The 17,281-nt window shown below is 38.9% G+C and overlaps 2 protein-coding genes across 3 annotated transcripts in view; one reads left to right on the top strand and one right to left on the bottom strand.

The window, feature by feature from the left end:
* Positions 1–17,281, top strand: part of NRG1 (neuregulin 1) — a 1,094,991-nt gene that overhangs the window by 510,606 nt on the left and 567,104 nt on the right. The gene's annotated exons all lie outside the window — the stretch shown is intronic.
* LOC113924438 (multifunctional methyltransferase subunit TRM112-like protein) lies at positions 6,920–7,448 on the bottom strand. Its single transcript, XM_035726089.1, has one exon. It carries the CDS (start codon positions 7,443–7,445, stop codon positions 7,068–7,070), a length of 378 nt encoding a protein of 125 aa, XP_035581982.1. The 5' UTR covers positions 7,446–7,448; the 3' UTR covers positions 6,920–7,067.

Genomic DNA, 17,281 nt, shown 5'->3' with positions numbered 1-17,281 from the left:
GGAGGGAGAGAGAGAGAGAGAATTTTGCATACAATTTACAGACCCCTGCAAGCCCACCTTTGAGCCTCTGGCAATAGACCCCAGATTAAGAAACCCTAGCACAGATATTTTTGACATTATCATTCTAAACATTTTTGTTGTAATAAAAATATAAAGAAAAGGGGATTTGGCAAAATATTCATTCACTCAAGTAATTCAAAGTACGTTAAACAATGAAAAGTATTTGGCATGTGTATGCCAGGAAAGTTACTTGTTAATTATTTCCTTTATTAGAATCTGTTTCATTGATTTTCCTTTTTCTTTTAAAAGCAGAATATTAAAAAAAAGTCTGATTAACTGTGGGTTTTATGGAGTTGATTCTATAGTTGAGCTATAATTTAAGAGCTCTTTTAAGTATCCATTGAACTCAGCAATGGGAAAATAAATTCCAGAAATGTTCCTTAATTTCACAAAAGCAAATATAAATACTTAGCAAAACAAACAAAAACCCCTAAAACCACCAAACACCAGATGCCTTTTTTTTTCCAGCACATTCTACTCAATTTCTCTATGCCACTGGTTCTCAACAGGAGTGGCACCGCTCCCAAAAAGGGAGCTCTGGAAATTTGTGGGGACATTTTTCATTGTCACAGTGTCAGGAGGAGCTGTTATAACTAGATAGCCAGGTTTAGGGTTACCAAGAAGGCTTTTTCTTTTTCTTTCTTACAACCCTCATGACTTTGTAATCTCCCCCAGGACAGTCATGTAGTTGAAAATCCTACTGATTATGACTGAGCTAGATTATAATTCTATTTGATAGACAAACACATTTTTATGGTTTTTAATGCACTCTGAATTTTTAAAGTGTGTGTGAAACTGCCATATGTCTTGATACAAGATTGTCTTTTGATTTGGTTAGGAACTTTCCTGAGAGTTGTTTTCCACTTTGGAAAGTCATGCCAAGGACAGCGATGCTGTTAATGGTTATCTGAGTCACCAAGAGAACACATCGCTGTCAATGTACATTTGTAACTATAAGATACACAGTGATTCTTGTAAAGATACAAGCTTTTCCCTACTTTACTATGTCTTCTAGTACAGTTATCACAAACATTCCTATATCAAAGTATTATTTATTGTGGCTTTATTCTATTTTAGTCTATAATTTATTCTCTAAGTTACAATTTATCAAAGAAGTCAAAATTTCTTTGAGAAATGTTCGTAGGTGAAGTTTTTTTTTTTTTAAGATTTTATTTATTTATTTGACAGAGAGAGACACAACGAGAGAGGGAACACAGGCAGGGGGAGTGGGAGAGGGAGAAGCCCGATGAGGGGCTCGATCCCAGGACTCTGGGATCATGACTCGAGCCGAAGGCAGACGCTTAACAACTGAGCTACCCAGGCACCCCTAGGTGAAGTTTTATCTCCTTGGTCTTTTCACTATTTGCTTTAAAAAAAAAAAAACCACTGACATTAATTCCAGAATTTTATAGTTATTCAGAACTGTGTTGTTAAAGGGACAAGTGAATTACTATCTTCTCCGAGCTGAACTCAAGGGGGAAGTTTGACAAATGACTGGCAAAATAAAATAGTGACAATTTATTCCTTTTGTTCTCAGTACAATCACCTATGAAACATCCTTAAACTGAAAAAATTATTTATGAATAGAAGTCGGGACATTTAAATTCATTTTCTTTCTTTTCCCTTCATTCTAGAAACCCTCCATAATGCAAGCCTGAATATAATGAAATTTTGCATAAATGACATGTGGCAACCTAATTTAGTACAAGCTAAAGAACCTGGTAATACTTTAACTTCAAATCTCTTGCATTTCATTCCTTCATTACTTTTCTTCCTTTCAAAGCATTCTTTAGCCATGTACCAAGTCTGAACAATGACAAATCAAATCCCCAGAGCAAAAATAGTGTTTCAGTATTTCCGTGCAATTAATTGGTGCTTCTTGATGAGTACCCAGTGCACTCAGTGCTCTTGTAGAAGATTCTCCAAGCCTGACGTGAGGTTGAAGTCTGAGTTTGTCACAGCATTCCCCTTGTGCTCTCAACCTCGTTCTGTGGGCCAGGTCATTCACTGCATCTATACAGTGAATCTGTCCCTCTCTTTTCAATCGGTCACCCTATCCTATTAAACCCTCCATCTCAGTAACTTCTCTAAGCCTTTCTTCCGTGTTTCAACGGCAACCATCATTATCACAACAAAAGTAGTTAATATTTCTTATGTGCTCGCAGTGTCCCAGAACTAACAAAGTGCTTTCCCTGTGTTGCCTCATTTAATTCTCTTACAACCTATGTGATAAGCTCTTTTATTATCTCCAAGCTCTATTATCATCTCCATTGTACAGATGAGAAAATGGCATTCAAAGAAATTTACGGTCTTCGTCACTTGGCAAAGGTCCTACAAGAGGTCTATTTGATTCCTGAGCCTGCCTCACTATCATGTGTTCCTGGCTTTTATCTTTATAAACTTGGATTGCTGAGTTATCTTTCCATGAGGTGTTGCTGCCTTGAAACTCGGTCTTTAGGAATCATTTCGGCATTTTGTTGACAGATTATACATAGATCACAAATATTATCCAGTCCAATCTCCATCCAGAGTGGACATCACTCCTCTACTTTTTATTATAAGCTATAAAAATCTGCTATGACAAATCAAGTCCACATTCCCCAGTCTGACATAAACAACCATCATAATATGACCTGATCTATAGTCCACACTTCAACGGACTTTATTTCTTTGTTGATTCCCATTTAGTTGTTCCCTTGATGGAACTTTTTTCCTGCCCACCCCACCACCACACCATCTTTCTGTCTGTGCTCATTTTACTCTGCTCCCAAGTAAGTCCTTGGATGAGAGGAAACCCCTTTTTATTACCATCAATCTGTCTGTGTCCTCATCAGTCATGTCAGCCTTCCGGCATATGATTGTATTATGGCTTAGTTTCTAAGTTTTCTTGAAAGATCTTGTCATAATAAGATTGTTGGGCCCTGTAAATATTTTGTTATTTATTGATTAAGCTTTTTTTCATTCAGCATGTTGAGTCTTCCATTTTGTTGTGAAGATTCAATTCTCTTTTCTCTGTGCTTCTTCCGTGCCCTGGACATACCTCTTCTATAGCCCTCCTTAATTCATTACATGCCTGTGTCTATGGAGGGGCCATGCCTTGTTTATGTTTGTATTATCCCAAAACTAGAACTAGTAGGTACTTTGTAACTGTTGTTGAACAAATGAAGAAAATGCTAGGGAACAAACTCTAGGGATTTTGTGGGTTTAATACATTTTCTCTGCATCCTGTAAAAGAGAAAGGCTATTAATAAATGAGTACTCTCCCACCTCTGTTAGGATGATGTGAATGAGTATGTAACACTTAACCCACCGTAAAATGCTATTAGGCAACAATAGTGCCTTGACTTTAGGCTGGAAAGCAAACAATATATGATGTCCAATTGTTCTTGCGAGGGCAGCAAGGGCAGATTTAAGGAAGAAGAATATAATAAGATGAAATTTGGCCAAGATACAAGGTTAATGTCTCCTCACCTCCCAAAGAGTGTGGAAGGATTATTTATCATCACAGCTGTTGGGATTTAGAGCTTACTTCTTATCCAGATGACAGTGCCTTTTCCAGAAGGCTATTCTCCAGGGCTGCCCTAATCAGCCAGCATGTCCTATGTAGGCAAGATTTGCCTTGGCTGTCTTTACCCAAGTGGTGACTTAAACCCATCTAAAGTCCATCATTAATGCCAACAACAACCTAGCCCATGGTGACTCTGATTCCTAACGCTGAAGACTTGGAAAAGGAGCCTCATTTTCCATCATGCTGATTGTTGTTTTCAGCAAGATGTTTACCTCTTCAGTTTTCTCTCTGCCAAGTACAAATCAGTGTATTTCCAACATCCCAGTGTTTGAACTGTGTATTGCTGGCTTCCACTGTTTCTCTTCAATTAACAAGCAGCTGTAAAAGAGCTTTGCAACTGACATGGGGAGAAAATCTCTAAGGTGGGGATGGACTGCATCCCATATCTCTAAATCCTCACCAGACATCTTCTGCTAGGACACCAAGAAGACATGTACAGAGGGGACATTTCAGATAAATGAATACTCCACGACTAATTGACTTTGGTCCCAAACATATATGTAGAGCTCTATCCCAGGGAGCAAGGCAAGACCATATAAGATCAATTTAGTATTCCTTTGCTTCTTTAGGTAAAAGCCAGAATGGAGAACAACTTAGTAGCATGTTTCTTTAGACTCTTCTTAGGTAAACGCAGTGAATTTGGCCTTCTGGATTTTACCTCTTCAACTACAAAAAGCATGAAAACAAAAGGTTTAGGACAGTGTTAGCCTAATCTGAGCCCTCCATATCTTTCTTTAATGCAGCCTTACCACTGGGGCTGCTAGACCTTACAAGAAAATGATGAGTACAGACCGCTGTCACCACACCATGAACCTCAGGAGGAAAGAAAATATCCATAGCAGGTTTACCAAAAGCAAGGAAGATAAAGCTTTATTTCTTTCCTTTTACTTCCTTCACTCTGTAGTTTCTGGATTTTTAATCCATTTGAGCTCCTCTCTTTGGGATGGAATGTGTGTATATGTGTGGTTGTATGTGTGCACGTGTGTGAGAGTGTGTGTGTGTGTGTGTGTGTGTGTTTACAAATCTATAAGCATGAGATTTTGCACTTTCCTGGAGGTCAGAGTGCATGCTTAACTGAACTTTTGCAGGAAATGAAGGCTTCTATAGCTTCAAATCTTCACATGGGCACACAAATATATAAATGTAAAACAGAAACCGAATAGGATGAAAGTAAGGACACACTATGTTTTTCTTTTTTTTCTTTTTTTTTTTCCTGCTTAGTGACTGCATCTAGAGCTAAAGATGTACTAGAGCAAGACACGTACAAAGAACATTCACTCTCCCCTACCCCTTCCCTCTCCCAGCAAGTTTTGGTGGCATCTGGTAAAGGACATATATTTTACAGTCAGAGATAATGACATGACAAGATTATTCTTCTTCCCCAGGCCCTGCCCTGTAACGTTTAGGTGCCACCTCCCTGAGCCCAGGAGCTAACATGAGGTATTTTCCTTTACTTGGTGGAGCTGTGCACGTATGTGCTGGAGGGAAGAGTGGAGAGTCCTGGCAGGCACTCTGTTACAGCTGATCAGGATTGTGTGATCTTTCCAGTGCATCATCCTGGCTTTATGCAGTGATGTCTTCTGTGATGACAGTATGATTATAATTAGTGGGCACTGTGCATTCCTATGTAACAAAGCACATACGTGGCCCCAAGAGGACACATTTGCTACCCCGGGTTCATTGTCAACCAGCTGTGTGGTTTGGACAAATTGCTTCATTTTGCTGTGCCAGAGTTCTTGACCAAGTAGAGTGGGGAGTAATCCCTCTTCTCATTATCTCCAGAGTTTGGTAGAAACCTAAAATTAGATGTGAACATTAGATATGAAAGTGCTCTGGGAGTTGAAACAGTGGGGAAATCCAAATCAGAATATTCGTTGAGTTCTGTTTTCCCACTATGCAAGCTGCCTGTGTCAAGTCTTCCTCACTTTGTAGACCATTTTCTACAACGCAACCAGAATGGTCTTTCTCAGTGTATGTGTGATCATAGCCATCTGATTAAAATCCAAGGTATCTTCTCCCTCCCATAGAGCAAGAGTCATGCCTCCGTAAGTGGCTTACAAAACCCTTCACAGTTGGTGCTCTGGCCAGTGGCATCTCTCTCCTGATATATTAACAATGCACTGAACTTAGAAGCCTTCTCTCTTACTTCTTCAGACCTTAACAGGCCTTGGTCTAGAACCAGCTTCCCCCTGTTCTTAGCTAACTCCCACTCATCATCCAGATTTCATAGAGAGTCACTTTCAGTGGGAAGGCTTCCATGGTCCTCTATTAGAAGCCTCTGATTTGTACTCCCACAAGACTCTGTACTGTCCCCAGATGTTTTATCTGATTGCTTTTCCTCCACAGAGGCACAGACATCATCTGTAGAAGTCAGTATTGTAAAACTCTGCAGCTAGCACGATTTCAAGTTTATATACAGTACTCAAGAAATATTTTTGAATGACCAGTCGGATGGTGTATTAGTTTCGTACGACTGCCGTAACACACTGGATGTCTTAAAACAACAAAAATTTATTTTCTCAGAGTTCTGGAAACTAAGTCTGAAATTAAGGTGTCAGCAGAGCCATGCTCCCTCTGAGACTCTGGATAGAATTCTCCCTTGCCTCTATAGCTTCTGGTTGTGGCTGGAATCAATCCTTAGTGTTCCTTGGCTGGTAACTGCATCACTCCAAACTCTGACTCTCCTCTCACCTGGCATTTCCCTCTTCCTATAAGAATACCAGTGACATTGAATTTGGGCCCACCCCCTGACCTCATCTAACTTGATTACATCTCCAAAGATCCTATTTCCAAATAAAGATACATTTACAGTTATAAGAGGTTGGGACTTCAGTATATATTTTAAGGGACACAGTTCAACCCATAACCACTTGGTAAATCAGTAAATTAGTATTTAATTAATATAAGTTATAGACAGAAAAGACTTCTTCTGATTATGATAAAAACTTGTATAGATCTAATCAGTTAATTTGCTTAAATAATATATGTGTGATTGTGTGTATGTATACACACATCCCTTAATTTTTTATATTGTGCAAAAACCCCAGTGGCTAATTATTCCAAATAAAAAATATTGTGTGACTGTGATTTGTCTAAAGCACTCTAAAGACACCTGCCTTTTCCAGATGTAGTTTTTGGATGACAAGAAACGATTTCTTGGCCAACTTGCCAAATACTAAATTATAATCCATCATCATATAAATTCTGTGCTTCTAGCATTTAAAAAATTTAACAACAAATTAAGTTAGTAGTTTTTTTTGTTTTGGTTTGGTTTGGTTTTGAACCTTTAATGAGAAAAGAAATATATCGAGCTCAAGAACACTGTGTTTCATGTGTCACTGGGTCCAGGTTTGGGGATACACGACAGACCTAGCAAACAGGATATACATCAACAAAAACATTCCTGGGTTACAGACTGAAAAACTAGCGCCTGGCACAATTAAGTCTTGGTTTCCTCATCACTCAGCAGCATGTTGGGGATCCCGCAACTGATGGGGAACAGACATCCAGACTCTGGGCACTGCAAGGTGCCCTCCAGCACATCCACCTCCAGTAGCACGTGGTGCATCTGCCTCAGGAATTTCTCATCGTGCTCATACCTTTCAATTGGCCCTTTGGGCACCTCGACCAGATGCAAGGTATCCACCGCTTCCAGAAGCGCCGCCCACTCCACCTTGGGTATCATACGCGCCACGAAGTCAGGGTTGAACTCCACGGGGTTGATGCGGACCTCGGCGGCCTGGAGGCGCAGTGGGAAGCCACGGGGACCCACCCCCCGCACATGCAAGCTCAGCAGGTTGTGCGTTAGCAGCTTCATGTCGCCTCCAGTAGTTATTGTTATAGTTAAAAGACAGCAGTGTAACATATCATTTATTCGGATCTCCAAATTCAGGGGATTTTTGTGGCTAAAAGTTCAGTCTTGTCACTTACAGTTCTTTAGACCTGTAATCTATTCTTTACTCTTTTCTTGAAGATGATTCATGTATATATTAGGTCTTTTCCCAAAGCCTCAGATTATGAAAACCAAAGTAAGATGAAGAAAAGCAAATGATGTGCTAAATTATGCCCTAATTTATAGTATGCAGCCATGCAAAAATCAAGAAGGAAATGTAACAAAAAACTCAGAGAAAGTACATTTTTCCTGATTAACATTGGGTAAAAGAAAGTGAAATAGAGATTTATTTTTGTTTTAATTAAAAACTTTGAAAGCTGTGCATTTGGGTAAGTAGTAAATTGATCCTCTTCTCTAATGTTCGTTTCAATTAGTGGTGATATCAGGTGATATCATCTCCAGCTGCCACCCGAATAGTCCACACTGGCCTCGTTTCAAGCTTAGAACTACTTCAGCAATCTCTCTAAGAAGAATTCTCAGCAGTCCCTCTAAGAATCCCTCATAATCTTTCAGATGGCTATGAGTAAGAATCTATAATGTAGACTAACTTTGTTGAAATAGAAGTTTTAGAGAATGTGAATGTCTATTTCAGACAAGGGGGATTATAGTTGAGTAACTGACCAAGGCACTTTTTCAAATCCCATCCCTTTTAGGTTCTCTTAGAGTTTCAGATTAATTTAGCCAAATACCAGCCTTATTCCTCCCCACCTTTCCCTAAATATGTGTGGCTGCATATTCTTTCGGCTTTAGGAATGGATTGTGTTCCTAAGTTAAACGTCTAAGTAGGAGCCTCTAATTCTGACTTGGTTGGGTGTGCATGTGCGTGCAAGCATACCACCATATGGCAAAAGGCAGAGCTGCTAAAACCATATATAACAAAAAGGAAGCTCTGTTGGCAAATTAATGAACTGAATCTTATACAAGGTACTCACCATACTTTAAATTTACAGATAATACTGCTGTTATCAAAAATTTCTGCCTTGATGAAGCTTAATTTAGGACCTACAAATGTATTTGCTGGGCATGGTTCCCCAGGATCAAATAAATATTAGTATCTTAAAAAATCAAACACGATTATGAAAATGCACTAATGTTCTCATTTTCAAAAGCATTTATTAATGAGGAATAAATATAAGTCCTTAGTTAAACAGCTGGAAATTGGGGCTCTGTAGAAGTGAATTGCATTATTGCCTATACCTGTTCTATTCGTGTGAACGCACCTCTCCTTCTTCCCTTTCAGTAGACCGTAAAGTGGTGCAGGGCAGCAAGTTGCATTTTTATCTCCATGTTGAGTTAAGTATCCATAAAGTCTAATGCCCAGTGACTACCCAAAGGTAATGAAAAGAAATGAGTTTCCGAAGAGGATCTCCTGTTTTACCAAACCTGTCTCTCTCATTCCATCAATTTCCATGTTGATGTTTGTAAAAACTTGTGGCTAATTACATTTTCATTTCTTCTAAGACTCGGTACACTAATATGTGAAAAGCATTTAAGATCTCCAAGAGAAAGGCATACAAGCAAATAAAAGGGGATATGTCATTTATATTAATGCCTCTGTTAGTATTACTATTGTTTTTTTATTCCCACAGCTATTGGAGGATTGAGTTTCAATGTTGATAAAGCACATAATAACCATCCTGTGTGATAGGAATACTATACAATGATAATTATTTCCTCCCTTGTGCATTATTACTGAGGTTCTTCCTAATCAGGAACTGTGAACTCTAAACTTTTTTCTGCAGCCATTTTATTAAAAGAGCTTCTGGATTCTTTCCCCAATCCACCCCCCCCACCCCCCAGGCTGGAAACAAAGAAACCCAAGCAACTCCTAAAGGCCACTGAAAGGAAAATTAAAAAGACACAGTTTTGTTTGTTTTTTAAGAATAATCAAGTCTACTGTAAATAATAAATAAGATTCAAATTCAAATCCCCTTTTGGGATGATCATCTGGATGTTTTTACTAACTGGCCTGCAGCCATTATTTTCTTGTCCTAGCAGGTTAGATATTGTTCTGCCATTGTTGAGAAGAAATAAAAATCAGAAAAAAAGAAAAGTTAAGAACTCTTGTGGAGGACTTATACATTACATACCATGTCCTGCCTCTTTCACATGTGCTATTTCCAAGCTAAGTTTGTGAAGTCGATAGGAAGATTCCCAACTGCCAGGAAAGAAAACATTTCAGATTTAGTGCCTGACTTTCCAGTGTCATACAACTATTGAAATAGACAGGATTTTAACACCAACTGCCTGGTTCCTAAGGCGAGGTTCTTTTCTGCATTCCATGCTAATTACTAAAAAGGTGTGAGATTGGCATGTGGGAGTTACACCTTTATGTAAATGCAAATGAAGCACAGCAGAGACTAGAATGTTCTCTGGCCCTGGCAAAAGACAGGAAGCACAAAGGGACAGATCCACTCAGGGCCCATAATTTTAAGAAGCACTGTAATTTTAAGATAATAACAAATATTTAGATATGCTTTTTGTTTCCTAACCAGTAAGTCCTGTCTCCATTCTCTGGCTGGGGGGTGTGTGGAAGTGAGTCTTTGTGATAAATTATTGTGTTTGTGTGTGAATGGATGGAAGGACACATCAGAGATAATGTAATGTTTACTGCTTTGCTATTAGCACAATGGGCTGTCTTTATAGAGTGTAATATTCAAATCTATGCACCAGTGCTCTTTCAAATAGAGAATTTGTTTTCTATCTTCACTTAAAACTATCTTTTATTTTAATTAACAGGAATGCAGTTTAATCAACCATCTTTACAGCGAAGGGAGATTTACAAGCTTATAATACTGTCAGATTCTAGGGTTATATAAGTGAGGAATAGAAAGACAATTTTAGGGAAGAAGTGGATTTTTCTCCCTTCCTCCCTCCCTCCCTTCCATTTTCATTTCTCTCCTTCCTTCCCTCCCTCCCTCCCCCTCCCTCCCCCTCCTCCCTCTCCTCCCTCTCCCTCCCTCTCCCTCTCCCCTCCCCCTGTCTTCCTCCCACTCTTCCTCTCCCTCTCTCAATTCCTCTCCCCTTCCTTCCCTCCCTTCCCCTCCTTGCCTTCCTTGCTTTCCTTTACTTCCTTCTCTCACTATGAAGAAACTGTTCTACAAACTAGGAAGTTTCATTAAGGGTGCGTGATTCCATCTCAGAACATCTATCAGACTCAGACCTATCTGAAACTTCATTCCAAGGGCTCCCAGTGATGTGTGCAACATGTTTTTATAATGGTAGGAGAAAGGATTTGTACATGCATCTGTGGATCAGAATCAGTGGGGTACTGGTGTAACATCCGGCTCTTCGGTGGGAGGTGGGAGGAAATAAAAGATTGAGTAGGGGGAAAACCTTGATTTCTAGCGTTTGCCAAATTCCGAGCTATAACTACTCCCACCATAACCAACTTCAAGGTAATTTTTTTTCCCATTACATTTCATTAGGGCCGTATAAGATGTCATAAGGAATATAGCAGTGATAGGAACCCATGTGGTTTAACTGATATCCACATATGACTTGAGAATATACAATTCAAATAGCTATTGGTTTAATATCCCAGGGTTGTTTCTTCCAAGCAATATTTTCCTTCTTTCCTAAAGAGATGTTAATAAATATTCATGACATAATTTAGGAGATATTTTTTATTCTATTACTTACCTCATCACTATTGTTTTGTATAAAACTAGATTTGTGAAAAGACCCAGGATTTTACATTTATTGTATCATCTCCTCTTGGTTTGAAAATGAGATGTTTGTTTTGCTAATATGTTTTCCTGATTAAAAAATTGAGGCAGCAGTCTATTAAAAGTTTTTCTCAAGGCAGTACAATGGCAGGCTAGAAATTTTCAAGTTAAATAGTGGCAATTTCTTAGTTATGTTCATAGACTATTCAAAATTGAGTTAAAACAAATGTTCTTAATTTTTTATGGGTCCAAAACACACTTTTTCAAGGGATGATTTTACAGATATATATGTCTATATAAGTATATAGGCATATACATCTATATATATGTGTGTGTCTTTGTATATGTATATATACATATATATATCTGTGGGGATATACATATGTATTTGTAAAACATATATTAGCTAATGAGTATAGCTTTATCAATTTAAAAATGAGAAAACAAGATATAAGAATCTCATACTCTGCCAGGGAGCTGTGCTCAGCTATAGGTGGTTGATTCTGCATTTTGTATCTTGTTACTTGTAAGTTCTAGGAAGAGAAGAATCCCTTTTCTGTCATGCTTACTGTCAAAATCTGTTTCTATGTAGTGACTATACATAGGACATACTCAAAACAGTTTTCAAAGTAAATACATGAACTCATTAATTTAAAAGATAAGATAGCAAAGTCATGTCTATGCATTTTTTTCTATAACAGTGTTTAATTTTAGGCATAATGATTTATTATTTAGGATGCTTAGAAATCGTGTTTACTTAGAAGTGGTTTAAAAGTTCTTTATGGGGCGCCTGGGTGGCTCAGTCGTTAAGCGTCTGCCTTCGGCTCAGGTCATGATCCCAGGGTCCTGGGATCGAGCCCCGCATCGGGCTCTCTGCTCGGCGGGAAACTTGCTTCTCCCTCTCCCACTCCCCCTGCTTGTGTTCCCTCTCTCGCTGTGTGTCTCTCTGTCAAATAAATAAAATCTTTAAGAAAAAAGTTCTTTATAGGCAGATATATATATATAAAAGTTGAAGTAGTTCCTCTTCAAAATAAAAGCCTCCAGATGTTGGAATACCTCCTACATATGTGGACCAGTCAAACTATGCCAAAAGATAATGAGAAGGTCTTATTGCTTTAATTACCTGTATTGTTCTCCAAGGAACTCCCACCTCTGCCAATTCCTACACGTTATTTATTTATTTATTCAGCCATGTATCCACCCAGCTATCCATATATTTAAGATATACTCGTTGTTCCAAGTACCATTTAAATAAGGGTGATTCCAGAGTAAGCAAGATATCTACAAGAGGTCCTCATTACCAATGAGGTTACTTTAATGACATTAAACTCATACATGAAAGAAATATTATATAGATAGTTAAAATAGGATGATATGACCTCAGAATAACTAGATGACAATATTAGATTGGGCATTTGAGAATGAGATGAATTTAAAGTGAGATCTGAATGACAAGGAAGAACTACTCATGCAAGGATTGGGGGGTAGGGGGTGGAATTTCAGAGATGGCAAACATCTAACATGATGACCCTGAGGATGGCATGACTTTCTTTGTTTCTTGAATAGACCACAGGTTGGAGGATAAAGTGTGAAGAGCAAGCTGGTACAAAATAAGTTTGGAAAGGGAGGCAGGGCCAGATCATGGGGCTTTATAGCTTGGCTAGGAGTTTTCATTTAATTGTAAATCCAAGAACTCATTGGAGGGCATTCTGCTGGGGAGTAATTGACTTGATTTAAATTTTTAGAGTATTACATAACTGCTGTGTGGAAATGGATTACATATGAAAAGGATAGAAGCCAGTTAGAAAACCATTACAGTAGTCCTGGTGGAAGGTGATGGTGGCTCAGTTATGGTGGTGGTAGTAGAGATGCAGAGGAGATCCTAAACATGTTTTGAAGAGAGAGGGGCAAGATTTGCCGATGAACTGGCTTAAGCGATTGGAGCAAAGGAAATACAGAATTAGAGGGTAACTCCAAAATTTTCATTCTGAGTGACTGAGTGGATGGTATTGACATTTACTAAGATGGACAAGATTGGGAGAAGAGTAGAACTGGAAGGTGAAGTTATTCATTCTTTTGTGGCCGTGTTTACATTTTGAGATGTATATTAAATATCTAAGTGGGAATGTCAAATTCACAGTTATTTACAAATCTTTATTTCATAGGAGAGATTGGGAATGGAGGTGGAATTTTGTATGCCTCTAACATATAGATAGTATTTAAAGCTGGAAGTCTGAATGAGTACTTATGGATAGTAGTGTCTTAGTCAGCCATACCAAAATACCATAGACTGGGTGGGTTAAACAGGAATTTATTTCTCACAGATTGGGAGACTGGAAGTTCAAGATCAAGGCACCAAGAGGGTCATTTTGTCTATTGAGAGCTCTTACTGGGTTTAGATAGCTGCCTTTTTGCTGTGTCCTCACATGGCTTTTCCTTGGTGCATGTGTGTGCGGGAAAGAGAGAGAGAGAAGATACAAGCTCTTTTGTGTCTTTTCTTATAAAGGCAGCAATCCTGTCATGAGGGTCCTCATGATCTCATGTAAACTTAATTACCTCCTAAGGTCCCCATCTCCAAATACAGTCACATTGTAGGTTAAGACTTCAACATGTACATTTTGAGGGGACTCAATTCGGTTCATAGCAGATGGGAAGGAGAAGGGATTCCAAGAGCCCTCTAACATTTACAGATACACTGAGAAAGAGAAGCCCAGCAAAAGAAACTGAAAAGGAGCAAAAGTGAGCTAGAAGAAAACCAAGGAGCATAGGGTCTGCCATGTGACAGTGGTCTTTAGGATGTTTGGGGAGAAAGAGGTTGAAGTAGTCATTTAAGAGAGTGAGAAATCAAACACAAGGGATTAGGGTGGTTTGGGGAGATGGTTCTCTGTGGAACTTTTTCATTTTTGCTCATCTCACAGTCAGAGTAGCTGACTCCCTTATTGTGGAACTTTTTTTTCCCCCAAGACTATATAGTGAACAACCCTGGGAGATTGATAGTGTCTCTCTCCAGAACAAGGGGCAGATTTGTTTACTGTTCGGTGCAGTAAGAAGAATGTCTCCCTCTAGGGCAAAGGTCTGACAGGCTGACTGCCCATTATAAAATATTCAGGTTCCCTAAGTGCATGGTTTCTCTTCAGTAATGTGACCCACTTGTGTGTGCAGATGTCACCTGGCTCTTTTGAACCCACACAAATGCTGACACTCTGACTATTGCTATTGTCTTAATATATAGTCCTTGGTCTCTGACCCCGATGTCTCACATCTCCTGCCAGCATCAATGAGACAGTGATAGATTAACTTTGCAAGTAGAAGAGGGTAACTTTTCAGGTTCTTCATGGTTCTTCAAAGTGGTAAACAGTTTTGATTGTCTACTTGAGATTGGTGGTTATGGTACCATGTTTTTCTCCAGCAATATTCAATGGTTTTGATGTAGATGCAGGTAGATGGGTTTATGTATTAGGGATTTAATATGAATGGCTTACTGCATGATCACATAGCTCATTTTGAATAGAGTTTCTCACTACTGGAGTGTGCAGACCCAGGAAGATCCATATTTACATTGCCATGTAAAGTGCTGATGAGTGTGCCAGAACATTTAAATCTTTTTTTTTCAAGATTTTATTTATTTATTTGACAGAGAGAGAATGAGAGATAGAGAGCACGAGAGGGAAGAGGGTCAGAGGGAGAAGCAGACTCCCTGCTGAGCAGGGAGCCCGATGTGGGCCTCGATCCCGGGACTCCAGGATCATGACCTGAGCCAAAGGCAGTTGCTTAACCAACTGAGCCACCCAGGCTCCCCTAGTGTGCCAGAACATTTAGATATTTCAAAGAGGCACCAAAATGATAAATACTTTAATCAATCATTTGTCACAACCAATTTTTATATTCTTATGCTTAGATGACATAGTTCATATTAATAAATCAGACCTTATGTGATACCCTAGTATTAATAGTACTTGACTAAACCACAGACCATGGGCTACACTTAATTAATAATAATAGTTAATAAAAAAGTTAATAGAATATCATACATTCTCAGAGCATATAAAGAGGTAATTACTTATTATAGAGACATGTAATGTATCTCTGGTTTATTAGGTTGAAAATCAATAAACATGTTTTTTAACATATTTTTACATGATTTCTTTCACAAATTTTTTAAATTTCTAAATGTTTTTATCATAATTTTTTTTAAAGATTTATTTAGTTGAGAGAGAGCAAGAGTGAGAGCAAGCACAAGTGGAGGTAGGGGCAGAGGGAGAGAAACTCAAGCAGACTCCCTGTGGAGCCCAATGCAAGGCTCAATCACATCACCCTGAGGTTATATCATAAATTTTTAATTGAATTGAGAGAAGTTCCTTTACCCCTTGGCTGCTAGTTTCTCTCTTTATAATACAAGGATATTATCCCTATAGAGCAGTTAAGAAGATATTTGTCTGTAAAGCAGTGTAGTGGAAATGATATCGTCTCTGCATGTATGCACACTTGCATGCATATATAATGGACTGAGGGATTCCAAATACTTGGCAATCTGTTTAATCTACAGAGAGTTGTGGAGAGGGAGAGCCATGCACAAATCCAGTCTCTGCTTCTAGGTTTTACTTCCTCTGCTATACTTCCTCTTACCATGATAGCCCCTGATATACATAGGCATCTTCATCTCCCAAATTCTGGTTGGCTGTCTGCATTTGGGTATCAGAAAATTGCTTTCCTTGCCTTCTGAAAGACTCCATGCTGCTGCAGGCCAGTAAGTATTTATTCCATTCTAGTCTGAATCCTCTCACTCACTCTTAAGTGTGTATTTTGTATGCAGTTCTTTTGCCAGAAGCAACTTTATATTAATACTGAAGTTTTCTAAGGTTTTGGACACCTAAAATGGATCCTGTGTTTGCTGGGGTTCTTTCAATTTGAAGGATCTAGAAGTAGACAAGTAGAGACTTTTAATATTGTGGAAGAATGTCCAGTGTCCTTTTTGAAGAGAGAGAAGGTCCAGAAACCTCCTTTAAAGTCCTCTTTCCTCCCACCCCTTGCTTGTCTCTTCTTCATGTTCAGCAACTACGCCTGACTTGGCAGAGCCTGACAGTAGCCACTAGCATCAGTTATGACAATAGTCAGTGGATTTAAGCTTCAGGGGCAATGTACCAGTGGAATAAATAGAATGTATAATTGTTGCTCTGAGGACCGAATGTGTCTGCACTCTCTATGGGGGTCCTCATTTAAGCCCAACACCCAAAAAAGACAAACATCTAAAGCTCAGCATGGGGTCCCTAAGGCAGGGGGATACAAGCAAAGCATTTTCCTCATAAAATGCAAGTCTTAGGATTTCATGTCACAACACAGCTTTCCCCCTTCTCCAGGTCTGAATCAGTAACGATGGCCCACTGGTACACATGATTCTGTTGGCTCAGAGCACCAGCAAGCTCCAGGGTCATGCCTGATGGGAGACTCACAATTTTTAATATAAGATGGTTGAACCCATTTTTCTTTATCTTATTTCCTTCCTTAAACTTCAGTCAGGCACTTTTTCAAAAAGAGCAAAACTAAACTAAAACTAAACTAAACATTTTGCCTTTAGCATGGTATAAAAGAATACTTCATATTTTGATCTCAAGCAACCATTCTGACCCCATCTTTCCCCTTTTCCCGCTCATTCAGTCTCTAGGCATACCCAAAGAGTTGAGTTTTCTAGAACATAGCCCTCTCTCATAATTCTGTGTCTTGGGATAAAATGTTCCCTCTGCTATGTCCATTTCCACCTAATGAAATTGTACTCATCATTCAAGGTCAAGTATAAATGTCTCTGTGGAAAGTCTTACTGACCCCTACCCTTCCCCTCGTACTCCCCAGGGGTTTTAACTGTCAGCCTGAAAGATCCTGGGGCAGAAATCTGTTTAATGAACTGATAGGTGACAGAGAATGGAATGGAAGAGAGAACTACCAAGTAATTTCTTCTCTTTGCACAGTCATGAAACAAAAATGGAAAAGAACTCATGTTTTACTTGACAAATCATAAATTATCATGAAACGAAGTGAGATATTATGAGCCTTTGGCCTCTGACAAAGTAATAAATGTAAAAAAGAAATATCACTGTC

Source organism: Zalophus californianus, chromosome 2, assembly GCF_009762305.2.
Source record: "Zalophus californianus isolate mZalCal1 chromosome 2, mZalCal1.pri.v2, whole genome shotgun sequence".
NCBI classification, from domain to species: domain Eukaryota; kingdom Metazoa; phylum Chordata; class Mammalia; order Carnivora; family Otariidae; genus Zalophus; species Zalophus californianus.
The sequence above is the reverse complement of the archived record's forward strand: the minus strand, read 5'-3'. Positions and strand labels throughout refer to the sequence as shown.

Bases quoted from the DNA above. Each gene is read 5' to 3' on its own strand.
- LOC113924438 (XM_035726089.1), bottom strand. From the start codon at position 7,445: ATGAAGCTGCTAACGCACAACCTGCTGAGCTTGCATGTGCGGGGGGTG.